General features: G+C 33.6%; 3 protein-coding genes across 3 annotated transcripts in view; 2 read left to right on the forward strand and 1 right to left on the reverse strand.

The window, feature by feature from the left end:
* The window catches only part of LOC119836106, a 2,402-nt gene extending 1,100 nt beyond the window's left edge, over positions 1-1,302 (forward strand). The window contains exon 2 of the mRNA XM_038361361.1: positions 856-1,302. Within this exon, the coding sequence (XP_038217289.1) occupies positions 856-1,284 (429 nt within the window). The 3' untranslated portion in view covers positions 1,285-1,302. The remainder of the gene's footprint in view (positions 1-855) is intronic.
* Positions 1-15,341, reverse strand: part of LOC119836101 (neuropeptide SIFamide receptor-like) — a 99,129-nt gene that overhangs the window by 14,469 nt on the left and 69,319 nt on the right. The window lies entirely within an intron of this gene.
* Positions 5,444-7,061, forward strand: LOC119836117 (pupal cuticle protein G1A-like). The gene is made up of 2 exons (XM_038361373.1): positions 5,444-5,525; positions 6,626-7,061. The coding sequence occupies exons 1-2, from the start codon at positions 5,514-5,516 to the stop codon at positions 7,022-7,024; spliced, it is 411 nt and encodes a 136-aa protein (XP_038217301.1). The 5' UTR covers positions 5,444-5,513; the 3' UTR covers positions 7,025-7,061.

Raw genomic sequence — 15,341 nt, forward strand, 5'->3', positions numbered from 1 at the left:
ACGAAAAATGTTGAAAATTGTAAGTAGTTCTTGATTTAAGCGTTTGGCCTTATATTGGAGTCATTAAGAATATACGAGCCGTTTAAAACGCGTTACTATAAATAGAAAGTAAAATTATCCACCTTCTTACTTGTGATATCTGTTAAAATTTTTATAGATTCACATAACAGGATAAGACATTTACTGTGACTTAAAGCAGGACTAATTCCAGGGGTAAACGGAGAGCTGTATAGATCGAATAGCATCACATTCCCACGCTGGTATTAGTACTGCTTTATGACGGGACGCTAGCCCCTTTGTTAATTATGTCAGTTATTTATTTAGATTTCGATGTATATTTAATCTTCTACTATATAAAAATGAGTCGGGTTTTCCTTCCTGACGCTATAACTCCAGATAGCACGAACTGATTTCCACGGTTTTGCATTCGTTGGAAAGGTCTCGGGCTCCGTGAGGTTTATAGCAAAGAAAATTCAGGAAAAATTTTAACAGAAAAGCGGGAAAAACGAAGCCATCTGGTGGCGAAACGGAGTTCGCCGCGTTTGCTAGTTAGCTATAAATAAAACACAGATTTGAAAGTTTATAATTTGGTCATTACATAAATAATTTCAATACGTTTAATTAATCATTGCGATAATATTTATTTTTATAAATATTATAAGTTATAACATTTAATATTATCATGAATATAATATGTTGTTAGAATTTACTACCTAAGCCTTGTAATGTTGAATCATTTATATATTTTACTAGCGGTCAACCCGGCTTCGCCTCTGGTCATGTATGGGCTATATTCTCAGGAACAGAAAATAGAAGGTAAAAGAAGAATCCTTTACGCAAATGTATTTATTTCAGATTATCCTCTCGCTCGTTGGTTGCGCGGTCTGCGCGCCCTACGATGCCTACGTGCCTCTAGCCAAGACGACTCTCACCTCCAGCAGTCATGCAGTCGACCACGGCAGCACTCACATCGTCCCCGCCATCCCCTTAGCCAAAACAACACTCACGCAAAGTTCCCAAATCGTCGACCACGGAAGCAGTCACATTGTGCACGCACCCTTACATATCCCTGTAGCTAAGACCACGTCCACACACAGCAACCAAGTGATCAACCATGGTTTTTATCATGCTGTACACCCCTTAATTCATGAGGTGGCAATGGTTGAACACCACCCCATTGTTTTCCCAGCGACTTCAATATATTCATACAAGACCCCCGACTCCGCTATCACACACCACTCTTCGGAGGTCCACGAAACTGTACCTTATTATGCGTATCATTAAATTAAATTTACCCTGTTACGTTTGTGTTTTATTCTATTTGTTTCTTGTGGATGAAACATACCGTCCTGGTCTATTAAATGTCATTTTTGTTTGCAAAAACAGCTCATCTGGTCTCTACGAAATTTAACATAGAGCTTTATTATTATTTGTATTAATTATCTTATTTGTATCAATGTTCCCTAATAATTTACGAATAAAGTTATAGTCATAACTGAATGCAGACAAAGACACGAACATCAAGCTCATATTTCGCTGTTTATCAAACCTTATTGTAATATTGTACACAGTCGTTATTAAAATCAATCTTGTCAAATGTTAAGCGCTGGACTATCAATAAAATCATAATTTTAGGCCTTGAATAAGTATGGGTTATGCAATATATAATGTTAGAAGCGAGGTAAGCGCACGTCTGGCGGCTTCCTAACTCCATAGTTGAGGTCCTTGGTTCGATGGAAGCGAGTGTAGAAAATACAAATATATACGCATTAATTCTCAACAATCTACATAAACAAGCGAAATTGTATTTGTGCTTGTTGCCTTGTCTCTTATGATTACACGTTTTTTTAAATAATTCTAGAAAAGATTACCTTACATTTCTGTAATGATGGACTTTTTCGTAAGAAATAACAATAAATATTTATACAAACATATAAAACGTATGTATGAGTGTGTATATTTGGAGAATTGTGATAATTTTAATTCTTCATATACTTTTGGTAATACAAAGATTACATCAAATCACCTCAGTTGTGCGAACGCTAAATCAGCGATCATTCATTAATAGGATAAAAGCGCCTCAGCCTTTGTTTCTAATGTTAGTTATAAAAACTACTGAAACGAATTTTATATTCTTTCAACAAAAATCAATTATGGTATACACTTTTACGATAAGATTTCTAACTGCTTATTAGTTTTTTACCACTTGTTTAATTGTTTACTAAACTACTATTGTAGATTTATGGAAGGTATCCGTGGAATGCTGTTGCCTAAGATACACAGGATTCTCTGGCATGATTATAACTTAACTATAACATGAAGTTACATTGATATCAGGCTACTGTGAAGTATTAATGTATGTTAAATGGTCCCCAAATAAACCAATCAGCGTAACAGATGTAGTGCCCCATGCTCCATCGGGGACGGGGGTTTTGCACAAAAAGGCAATAATAAATGATAAACGGCGGTGGGTCGATGACTTAAGATAAATTTGTATAAACGGCCAGCCTACAATTATGGAAATTAGGCTTTTTAGGTTTGATTTATAGATATAGGCACGTTAGAGGATATTTAAATAATTCTGTTTTTGGATGTTTACGTAATGATATCTTGTATGTTTAAGAGTAGTACTAATGTACCAATAGGCCTTATTATTTCCTCTATTTTCTCCCCCATGCTAGTTCTTTTCTTTTTTCCTTATCGTCTGAAGTCGCTATGCAATTTTATTATCGGTGGTACCTTTTTCCATCAGGCGACCCAGCAATACATTTGCCGTCTATGGCATAAAATAATTTTAAAAGTGTTATTAAAAAGATAGATATTATTTATGATGATATTAATTAGATATAAAAGAAGAAAAGACGTTTTAAAATGCTCTATGCATATTAAATTTTTCCAGGATAATTAACTAAATTTTAAATTCAAATTTAATTATTTAGATTTTTGAAAAAATGTATTCATAAAAATATTATTAAACGAGGCAGGCGCATACGTTGTCAAAACATATTTAAGTGTAATCCTTCAACGATTAAAATACATACGTATGAACATAACTAAAGTAAGTTATAATCGGAAGAAGAATGAAGATTCTATTGGAGACGCATTGCATTAAACCCTTACCACATTGCATGGACCAGTGAGAAAATTTAAGATGGCAGAATCCACATAATATACCACATCCATTAAACGTATGCCTTTTAACTCGCTGTCAATTAAGACAAGTTGCGATTTATTGTGAATATAAAATAAATACATGTAAGTAGGTTGATGCCAAGTTCAATCAGTCAAGTTAAGTTACGTAAGCAATAACTTGTTTTGGACAAGCACCGTAGAAAGTTTATGATAAGGAGCACTTTGTTTTTTGCTTCTTGTACCAAATACTTTAAATGTTGATGGGACAAAATATTTAATTTAGTAAACGTAGTTGAACGTATTGAAGTATATTTTTGGCATGTTACCCGTGGCCCATTGGGGGTTTCGGGGTAATATTTTTCCCCGTGTATCCCAGTGGATATATCTATCCCATTTTATAACGGTCTATAGAATGGGATAGCAATGTGTATACGGGTAATTGAAATAAAATTATTTTTTACTCGGGATCCACGGCTATGACAGCCGCTGTGATCTATATAGAGACTGAATTATTCACTCACTCACTTCCGTGTCAAATCCTTCGCAACTACTGCTTACCTTGTATATATATCATATACGTACTTAAGTGAATATGTACCATGGACAAAACCGGGGCAGATCACTAGCATAATTAAATTTTACGTAAAAATTGCAGCATATCAATTTTTAATTTAAATAACATGATGACTGATTTTACAGCCTATTAAATATTATATTTTGAATATATGTACTCTCCTAATCGTAATGAGACAATACTTTAATACTACGAATTAATTACTTTGTTATATCAAGGAATACTTGCTAAAAAATTAGTCAATGTTAAGTTACTTCAAAAATAGCATTTTAAAATTATTGTTAATTATTTAAAATCATGTTGCCATCGAAAATAATTGAATTATCAAACTAAATTTATTGATAGTCCGTATCAGTATCGTAAATACCATATTAATTAAGAAAATTACATAAAAAACATTTCTTAAACCATTAACATTATCTCCTTTAAATATCAATTCATTGGCCTTATTTATGTTTAATTCGACTTTTATGACCGTAAAATTACGATTCTGTTGTTTTGTAATAAAATGTATTTTTTATTGTCTGCTAAATAAGGATTATCTCAAAGCTTAACTTATTTAATTGTATGATTACTTGAAAGAAAATCCCTTAATAGTCTGTACGCATAGAAATTAAAGTTATAATAACTATTTTTAACGAAAAAACTACACTGTCTTCAAATTGTCATAACTAGACCGAAATTAAATTGTATTAATGGATACTGGGGGCACCCGACTTCAAATAAAAAAAGGTAAACCCAAAACCATTTCACCCAGTAAAAAGTCATAAGAAGACAAAAACAAAAAAATGCAGTCGACTTGATAATATCCTTTTAACTCAGTTAAAAAGTAGACAAATAGGCAATTACGGGGAATAATCTGACTGTCTATTAAACAAATAAAGGATAGAGACATAGAAACAAACAAAAAATCATAAATTTGTCTATTAAAAAATGCCAAAGAACGAATTATAACGAAGAGTATTTAACAAAATTGTGACACACTGACAAACAGTACACCATTTTTAGCTTTTTTGATTGTTATAGAAGCTTCATTTATATTTTTATTAAAATGTGTGAAAATATTAGAATAATACATGTATGTACACTAGAACAATAAATGATTTTAAAAAGTGTTTCTACGAATTCAACACAAAAATATAGTCAGGTTTTGTGTAATTACTATGCATACTTCTCTGAGTGGTACCCTTCTTTCCACTTTCCTTTTCCTTTACTCTACTCACATTAGACCAGGACAATCACGATAAAACCATCATTCTAGAATATTCTTTTTATGTGTGTAGTCTAGATGTTCATTTGTTTGTTTGTATATCTCTCTGTGAGAGATGTCATTGGTTATTCGAGCTTTATAGTGTCTCCTTGATTTTAATATAACACGAGTTTTATACATTAGCAAATTAGGACTTTTAAACTACAAGGGCTTTAAGGAAACTAACTTTCCAATCAAAAGAACTGCAGCTAAATCATTCAATCCGTTTTAGAGCTACCATGCGACAGACAGATATATACGTCAAACTTTTAACATACCTCTTTCTGCATCGGGGATTAAACTACAAAAATTCAATATGAACTATTTCTTCCTAAAGCTTGTATTATTACATTGTAAATTGCAAAACCATTTACGATACAATCATAACGCACAACGAAAGCCCAAAATATAAAGGTAAGCTTGTTCTGACCGTGAGATGCGATCAAGTACGCAATAATCGGTAACTTTCGGCACTCGCTATATAAGCCGGCTGCTGAGACCTCTTAGTTAGATATTTGGACAACCTCCTCACAGTAACACCGACCAAAAACACTAATCATGCAGCAAGTAGTGAGTGCTTCTTTAATATTTTTAATCCCGGGGCTTTAAAAGCGTCTTCGCGTTAAGAAACCTAGAACAATGGACGCTCGCGGCTTGTCTTGCTTTGCATTGTTCATTACTTTCGGTTTAAGAGAGTATTGTGGTAATTAAAATAGTGCAGTTTTGTCATGGCGACCACTCTCGATTGGGACTAGCCAATTGCGGAGTAGATATAGTGTATTGATTGCGCGCAAACAGAATTCATTTTGATAGTCCCATCGACTGATAAATTAGAAAATTATAAAATACAGTAATTATATGAAATATAAATTTAATGTATTAACCGTAAATTTTTAATGTTGCTAAATTTTTAAGTTATGCATATTTAAATAGAAGAAAAGTCTTCGGGTTACAAAATTACTCTATAATTTAGGGATCACTTATGTATTCATCGGCGAAAGAATTGTGAAGGAATCGGTTTAGCAGTTTCTGAGCTAAGCGTGCTCAAACTCTCCAGCTTTTTACTATTACAGTAATCTATTCGAGATTTTCTTTATACAAAAGCTCGCCTTATTTGCCGCTTAATTTTGTGTACCTTGATTAAAAATGTCTATTAAATAAACGGTTGTCTTAAAGCCCCAACATAATTAAGTGTCAACTAAGTTTTAAGTGATCGTCAGGGGTTGAATTTGAATTTTAAATAAATGTTCCACTGGATATAATATTAAATTGTCTGATACTGTGCTTTGGTTTAGCGAGAGATTAATTTACTGGCGTGAAAATGGCGGCAATTTAGCAAAAACTTTGTTTATTATTTACCAACATTGAAAAAAGTGCTCGATTTGTTTGTTTGCTCACATATTTTTAGTGTTTGTTGTAAAAAAAACTAATTTTTTTAACTAAATCGCAACGATTTTATAAATATTGCCTCGGTTTCTCTTATAAGATACGTTATAATATGCAGTCGATTCATATCTATATAATTTTGTAAAATCGCATAAATTTGGCTTTTTTCTTCAAAGTAATTACACCAGTATACTAGGCTTTTTGCTGTGGTTATGATATAGATTAATTTTGTAAATAAACATTAATCAGTCTACGATGTAAATAACATGATTTTATTATTCCAGCTGTTATTCGCCGCGTTCCTCGCCTGCGCCGCCGCAGCCCCCGGCGTGCTCCTCCACCAGGCCCCCGTGGTCGCTGTCCATGCTCCCGTGGTCCACGCCCTGCCAGTGGCCTCAAAGACCACCATCACCAAGAGCAGCCAGCTCGTGAACCACGGTACACCAGTCGTCCACGCGGTTCACACACCGGTGGTCGCCTCCGTGCCAGTGGTCAAGTCGGTTCCAGTTGTCCCAGTAGTCCATGCCCCAGTGGTCCACGCCCCAGTTGTTCACGCCCCAGTGGTTCATGCCCCAGTGGTGACCCCAGTGGTCGTGAAGACTGCCCCAGTTGCAGTATCCCACAGCAGCTCGCTGGTCCACCATGCCCCACTTAAAGCTGTCCCAATTGTTGCCATCCACTAATTTATTTTATAGCGCGTAATAAAGGTTTTATTTTTTATGTTGTTGTTTAATGTCCTATACTCAAAAATGAATCCCCATTTCCCTTGGTGATGCTGTATCATGATTTAGCCGCTGGAATGATTTCGCGTATCACTTTTTGGTGTGTTATTAATTGTTAGTAGATTTTTTTTTCTTTTTGTTTTCATATAATCCATATGAAAACGAACACGAACGAAAAAAAATGGTCGATAAAAATGAAGACATTTTCTTCTGATCTATACTGATCTCCATATTTTTAGAGTTCTCTGGATGACGACTTAGGCTCAGTTAATTTAAAAAAATGGAGTAGAATAAACGCGTATTCTTCAAATATTTGAAATTTTTCATAGACTAGAATTTAGAAAGCTTTTGTAAATGTCTATGAAGAATTGCATTGTTTTGACTAAATTGATTTTTTGTCATCGATGTTGATTATACGTTTTTGATATTAAAATCGCGGAAAATATAGCATAGGCACCGGTAATATAATACAATACTAGGGATTTAGTTGAGTTCTATGGATAAGTACATAAATTTAAAAAAATGTCATAAAATGAATGTACTAAAATATACTGAAAAAGTAAATTTCCACCACCTTTTTTTTGCATTATAGAAACAATAGTTTCTTAGTGTTAATTGTGCGAATACAAACCATCTATGTACTTTCTATTAAGATCCTTTATAAGCATTCATATTTCTCCCTGGCGGACTAACTTGCGGAATCTGGGTCATAAATTTTTATATCAATAACCCATTCCTTTCACGTATAGATATCATATACCTATTTTATATATACCTCGGGTTATATCAGTCGCCCATTGCGACAGTGGTTTTTTTATGTCGTAGCAGGCAACTGGGCTCGATCACCACCACCCATGAACATTCGCAGAGGTAGGGCCGCACCAAATGCGCTTGTAAAAGGTAAGATATAAGGAAGGGATTGTCGGCTGGAAGGAAGGTATGAACTGGGATGGGTGAGGAAAAGGTGACGTGCCTCCGTTCTACCGACTAAACTTCAGTGCGTACTGTCGAACCATTTTTAGTGATGATATTGTTAAAAAATGTAATCGTGACCTCTTAAACTAACCCTAAGAAAATAATAGGCCTGAGCAATGAAAAGACTGCAATCTATGTTCTATTTGTATGTACTTTATAAATTATTTTTATTATTATATATTTTATATCGGTTGCTCCGTTACGTAGAAGACGGACAAACAAACACTCTCTCAGTTCACGCTTTTAGGTTTTAGTACCTACTAACTAAATTAAATGACACTTTGCACATATATAAAGAAACATATTTTAAACTATATCAACTTTCACATTTGTGGTATCAGAACATTTTATTATTATATTATAGTATAAATTATACAGTACGTACATAAGACATAATTTAACACTACATAATATTACCAGAAACCATTGCACAAGTATAATATAACATACATACAAAGAATTTTTCTCCGTACCGTTAGAAATTCGTGCCGATAGGTGAGGAATATCATTCCTAAAGCGGATTTGAGAGGCGCAGAAAAATGCAACATTTTCATCGTATATATAAATAGTCAAGTAACGATTTGGTTAGTTAAAGTCAGATCTCGGTGTGAAATGGCTTCGAAAACTGTATACTTGGTGAGTTTTAGAAATCCGGCTAGTATTATAAACGCGAAAGTTTGTAGTATGGATAGATGATTGTTTGTTTCACGTAGAAACTACTGAATGGATTTTAATGAAACTACAATAATATAGATTATACAACAGAATAAAACATGACCTATATAAATACTTGCCCGTGAGTACGCGAGCGAGTGTAACCGCGCGTCGCAGTTAGTTAAATAATTTGTTTACAAAATAATGTCATTACGAAACTCTAAGAAGGACAAGCCGATTCATACATATATTTAAAACAAATGGAAGAGGTAAATAAAATGTTAGTTTCCTGTATGACTGAAAAATTATTAAAAGGAACAATGTGCGATATTTACCTACTTTTAACAGTCAATTGTATCAATATGGTTACTATTTTTGTTTATTAAAAATTCAATGACAAGGAGCCGTCTAAATTTGCATCAAATTTTTGTTTGAAATCGTTTATTTATGGTGTATGGCGGTTATTGCAGTGGCGCTATAGAAAATCTTAAACAAACTTATTATTTTTTATTATTTTCTAATTTGGAAGTACTAGACATAGAATCTCAACGCAATCTATATTTTTACAGCTTCTCCTTTCCTTGTTGGCGGTGAATGCAAAACCGGTAACAGTATCGGTAGCGCATCCGCCAATTCTACGACTGCATGCGCCGATAATAAATCACGTGCCAATCATACATCACGCACCAATCATACATCACGCACCAATCGTATTCCACGCTCCAATCATACACCACGTGTCGTCACTCAGTACGTTGTTCCATCCGATTCATACACATTTCTTTTCATCGCCATTGCTTTTCAAGTGAAATTGTACTGTAAATATTGAATCAAAAGTGTATATATATTGGTATTTCATAAGACTTTGTAAATAGATTTGTGAATATAATCATTGGGCGAAATAATTTTGGTAAAAGTATTTGTGACATGATGCATAATATAATATGGTATTATAATACATTTTGAAGTACTATCTTAGTAACGAAGATCTGGATTTGTACAAATTGACATCTTTTTATTTATATAAGTATATTTTATCGTAATTTTTATATTTTATATGAAATCATATTATGCATCACGTCACAGACAAATACTTATATTTTAAATTAAGGTGCTTCATAATTTCGTATAAAAGTGACAAATTAATATTAAAATTAATTAAACGTTAAATACAAACAATATCGTATTGTCATCTTTGTTAATTAATACTTACTAATTATAAGCATATTGTACAACTTTTATGTACAATGTTGATATTGTTATATAATACACGGCCAGTTTTTCTATCTTGTATAAGGTAAACTATGTTCAAATGTATGAATTTATATGCATATGCACTTCTATCAATGTCTTATTGTCTTTTATCTTAATTTAACTACTCGCTATCGCTTCTCCTGGATACACCAATAATGAAAATTGCTCCAGAATATCATGTTTAGTCTAATGTATGTTTTGCCTATTCTGTACATCTTTACGTCTTTGTTTATATGAATGACAATTGTATAAATTAAACTATATCGTCGAAATTATTATAAGTAAGCAGTAATCAAATATGTTTTTCTTTTACTAATAATTTTTTAAGAGCAGTGGTGGCTCAGTGGTGAGAACCTCGGACTTCAAAATCGTTAAGTCGGGGTTCGAGACCGGGCGAGCGTGCAGGAAATAAATTGATTTTTCAATTTATTTGCGCATGTAGATAATATCACCACTGCTCACGGTGAAGGAAAACATCGTGAAGAAACCGGCATGTCCGAGAATTAAAAGTTCGACGACATGTGACATCTGCCAACCCGCACTTGGCCAGCGTGGTGGATTATGGCCTGAACCCTCATAGGAGGCCTGTGTCCCAGCAGTGGGAACATATATGGGCTGATGATGATGATGATGATGATTGATTGAATAATTTTTTGTGTTGATTTCTTATAAAAAATTGCGAACACATATGTATATTGCAATGCATAGGTAATATAATGCTATTTATGCATTAAGCATGGATTAACAATTAATTTCTCTGTGTAAGTAACAAGTGAAGTAGTACTTTTATTATATAACCTTCGTATATAATTATAAATACTTATTAGCCTAATAATTATTCGCAATGTTTCACTCTTCGTTATAAGGGTTTTATAAAACCTTTGCTCTATTACATAACCACTTATTTTGGGGAAATCTGTAGAAAAAAAATACAATTTTTCCGCAATTTTGTATCATGTACAAGAGTACATGATATTATAAGAATAATATAATATTACTATAAAACAAAATATCACGTAATGTATACGGCCTATCGTTAAGACGTTTTCCTGCGAACTGAGGAGTGAGGTGACCATGGATTATATGCTTATATACTGATGAGGTGACTGACTGACATCTAGAAATGAAACTCTGCTATTTAGAGACACGCATATCGATACCACAGATAGTAAAAAATAGAACAGATAAAATATTATTTACCTACATTCCATACATGTCGTATATTTTAATTTACATTGGTTGTATCGAACTTATATTTAATATTTAAGTATTATGTTCTGTAAAACTGGTATAGATAATGATACTCAAACACATACATTTTATTGTATAAATGAATGCAGCATCATAAAATATCACATCTGTTTTATTTCATTCGCTTTTTTATTTGTTTTCTTTATTTTATAATGTAATTACGAACTGTTTTTTTGCGACGCAAAAAAATTTTCACATAATAAAAATTGGCCTCGCCTCCTATTGATGTGTACAAAATAAAACACAATACAGTTTAATTTCAATACTAACTACATTTTTAAGTATCTGTACCTTCAAGGGAAGTTGACCTACATAGCAGCAAGTAGGTTATCGGTACAAACTAGCGGCTTATTAGAACCGTTCTCTGGAGGAATCACATTCTTGTCCTATTTAGGTAATAACTTTAAGAAATAGGCTGTTTATATACGAGACTTGTTTGACTTACGAAAATTTGCTATCTTTATGCTATTTGAATATCAAGTATTATCATCATCAGCCCAACATATAAGGATATGTTCCCACTGCTGGGACACGGGCCTCCTATGAGGGTTCAGGCCATAATCCACCACGCTGGCCAAGTGCGGGTTGGTAGATGTCATATGTCGTCGAATTTTTTACACTTGGACATGCCGGCTTCCTCACGACATTTTCCCTTACTGTTTTAAGCAGTGGTGATGTTATCCACATATGCAGATAAATTGAAAAATCACTTTATTTCCTTCAAGAGTAGAATAAAATCATTTGAGACAAGATTGTGAAAGTCGAAGTCGCTTACCACCGTCTGTGTGTCTGTATGCTTATATCTTTAAAATTAACGAACAGATGTTGATGGTGTTTTTTTAATGGGTATAGCGATTCAAGAGGAAGGTTTATATTATGTATAATAACATATAAAAAGGGGGAGAAATGGGTTTTACTCTAAATTTAACGCGTGCGAAGTCGCGGGATAAAACTAGGCAGTTTATACAGCCTTATTTACGTATAATCGGCACAAGGCGTCTTTAAAATTGTTAAAAATAATCTAATAAATTATCCTAGCGTTTAACACGCTCACGGCTACAACACCTTATATCAAAGGGCTTAAATGTACTTATAGGCGAAGGAGACCTCGTTTCTAAGATTTGTTTTCCTAAATATTATTGCGAATTTTCGGAAAGGCTTATAAATCCATTTGTGTCGCTTATTCAAATTGAAATTATTGGATAATGTTATAATGACTCTTTTTGTTTGTTCTATTGATTGAAGTTAACGTTTTGTTTTCATTATAGTGAGTGTGTTTATGCAACCTTATTTAACTGTTAACGATTAAAAGAACGGAGTGATATATTTAAAAGTTTTGTAAGTTTCTATTAAATTATTGCTACCAACCAACTTTTTATAGATTTCTTGACATACTAGCTGCGCCCCGCGTTTCACCCGCGTAAGTCCGTATCCCGTAGGAATATCGGGATAAAAAGTGACCTATATGTTATTCCAGTTGTCCAGCTGTCTACGTACCAAATTTCATGGCAATCAGTTCAGTAGTTTTTGCGTGAAAGAGCAACAAACACACACACATCCTTTCAAACTTTCGCATTTATAATATTAGTAGTATTAGTAGGATAAAATAGGTCATACTGTTAATTAAATTTGTTATCAGATATTGATGCGTGCGGATCTGCGGGTTTGCTTAGTGATAATAAAATATGTAAAATCATACAATTAATACCATTTCTTAAATAAGTGCATGTGAAAAATATTCAATCGCTTTTTATATTGAACTAGATGTTGCCCGCAGCTTCGTCCGCGCGGTCTTAATAAATTTTCATGGTCTTTGATTTTATCCCTTTGGGGGTAGATTTTATCATAATCCTTTCTAAGCGGATGCTTACGGTATATATCTGCATGCTAAATTTCATGCCCGATACGTCCAGTGGTGTGGGCTGTGCATTGATAAATAACTATGTCAGTCAGTCACATTTGATTTATTTACATTTAGATGTAGTCGAGAGACTTGGTGAAGTTACGAGTCTTAGTAGACGCAAGTATTTTATTTTCTTATACGCCAACTGAATCTTCAAATAGATCAGAATCCTAGAAAACTATTACTAGAGTATACCAGCAGTCTAATTTTATATTAAACTAGATTTCCATAAATAATCCCTAATGAGTACCAAGCTCTGAGCGCGATGCTTTTAATAGCACCCTATATCTAGTGCTTTACCTTTGAACTTTTTTCGATCGAGCATGATAGGGCCAGCTGGCAACGCAGGAAGGTACCGCAGCCCCCGAGAAATAGCATACGAATGCTCCTATTTTTCGTGCGACTTCCTCGCTCTTCCCAGTCCATTTCATTATCCCTTAAAAGCGGATTAGTGCATTTCCAAAGGCCCTACTTCTGATATAAATATGACTAGATAATATAACACTAGATGTGATCGCTTACTATCAGATAAATAAAAACTTTTATCCTATACTCACACGTAGAACACAATATAAATAGACAACGACCCTTTGGCCTTAGAATTTAATTAACTATAAGATCTAGGTCGATACTCGGCCAGACCCTTAGGTAATAAATTATAACATATAGCCTTAGCTTTGACTAATAGCCTATAAAGAGGGATATGCTCATTCTTTAGTATTATTAAAACAGATAATCCAAACATATTATAATAATAACATTATATTAATGAAATCATTTATTATTATGATGTAATCAAATTAAAATGCTGATTGTTTTTAACCAACTTCGAAAAACGAAAGGTCCTATGTTCCTCTGTAATTTTTTTTGTGTTTAATAATGATAGAATCTCGTCAGCGAGAAAAGAATATATTTCGCGCTATTACAAAGTTTTATATTACCTACTTCGTTTCTACTGGCCGAACGCGCTGTTATAATATATCCTTCTAGAGCCTGATGGACAATCCAACACATAAACAATATACACACCACATGCATTTATGTACAGGAAAAATTGAAATAATTCGGGTCCTTTAATCCTGCATTTTACTAAAAATTTAATTTTGAAAAACCAATAAGTATACATTTTTTAAATCATTCCTGAATGAGTCGAGAGAACCACTTAACCACAAAATATGTACATTTCCGACTGAGGCTATCAATACGACTATATTTTTTGTGTTTACCTCTGAACTTTGTATGGGGTGAACTGATTTTTGTTTCCCTTGGAAGCTGGTGCGGCCCATGTTGTCCCATCTCATTTAATTTGTTTTAAATCTGACAATTTGAAGGTTTGTTTAATTGTTTTTGGTTTAAAAGCAATTATTTATTATTGATTTATAGTATCAATAGAAAAAAAATATGTAATAATATGTTTTGCCTATAATTAACTCATGTTACATTTTGTTTTATGTATTTATGTGCACAATAGATGTCACTACATTTTGTAATGTTTGTTAAACAATTAGGGAATCAACGACACTGTTTCACACAATCGATGTCACATATGCAAATTGTATATTCCCATAGCGTTTTTCTTAAATTGTAAAGCATTGTTGAAGTCAATAATGTGCAGAATTATAAAAAATATAATCTTCAGCATACGTACTTAACATTACTTTCAATTAAATGTTAAGATTTAAGACACATTAGACGCATAAATTTAAAACATATGTAAGAAACAAATATTTTAATGACGCTTTAAAACTCTCCACTGAATATGAAACGTAATAAGCGCAAAAAGATTAAGTATACATACTATATTTCTTATGTCATAGCGGGCAACGGAGCTGGTGGTTCACCGTGGTTCGCCTGACGGTAAGCGATCACCACCGCCCATGAACATTCGCAGACGTAGGCCCGCTGCAAATGCGTTGCCCGCTTTTAAGGGGTAAAGGTAAGGAAACGATTACCGAAAATAAAACAACGGACTGGAATGAAATGGTAGGGAAAAGGATGGCCCTCCGACGTCCCTCACTCACCGAACGAACACATTAAGCAGGCTTCTATTTCACGCGATATATAGTTGACCTCTCGAATCGGATATGTTATCAAAATAGATATATCAACTTCCTATATATCTATTTGTGTGTTTAGATGTTTGTCTGTTGATCACATTTTATCCCGAATAAATGCTCCCTTGGGATAAAACAAAAATCTTGATACCCGGGCGGAGCCGGGACGAGCGTCTAGTTATTAATA

The sequence above is a fragment of the Zerene cesonia genome, chromosome 3 (genome assembly GCF_012273895.1).
Source record: "Zerene cesonia ecotype Mississippi chromosome 3, Zerene_cesonia_1.1, whole genome shotgun sequence".
In the NCBI taxonomy this organism is placed as follows: domain Eukaryota; kingdom Metazoa; phylum Arthropoda; class Insecta; order Lepidoptera; family Pieridae; genus Zerene; species Zerene cesonia.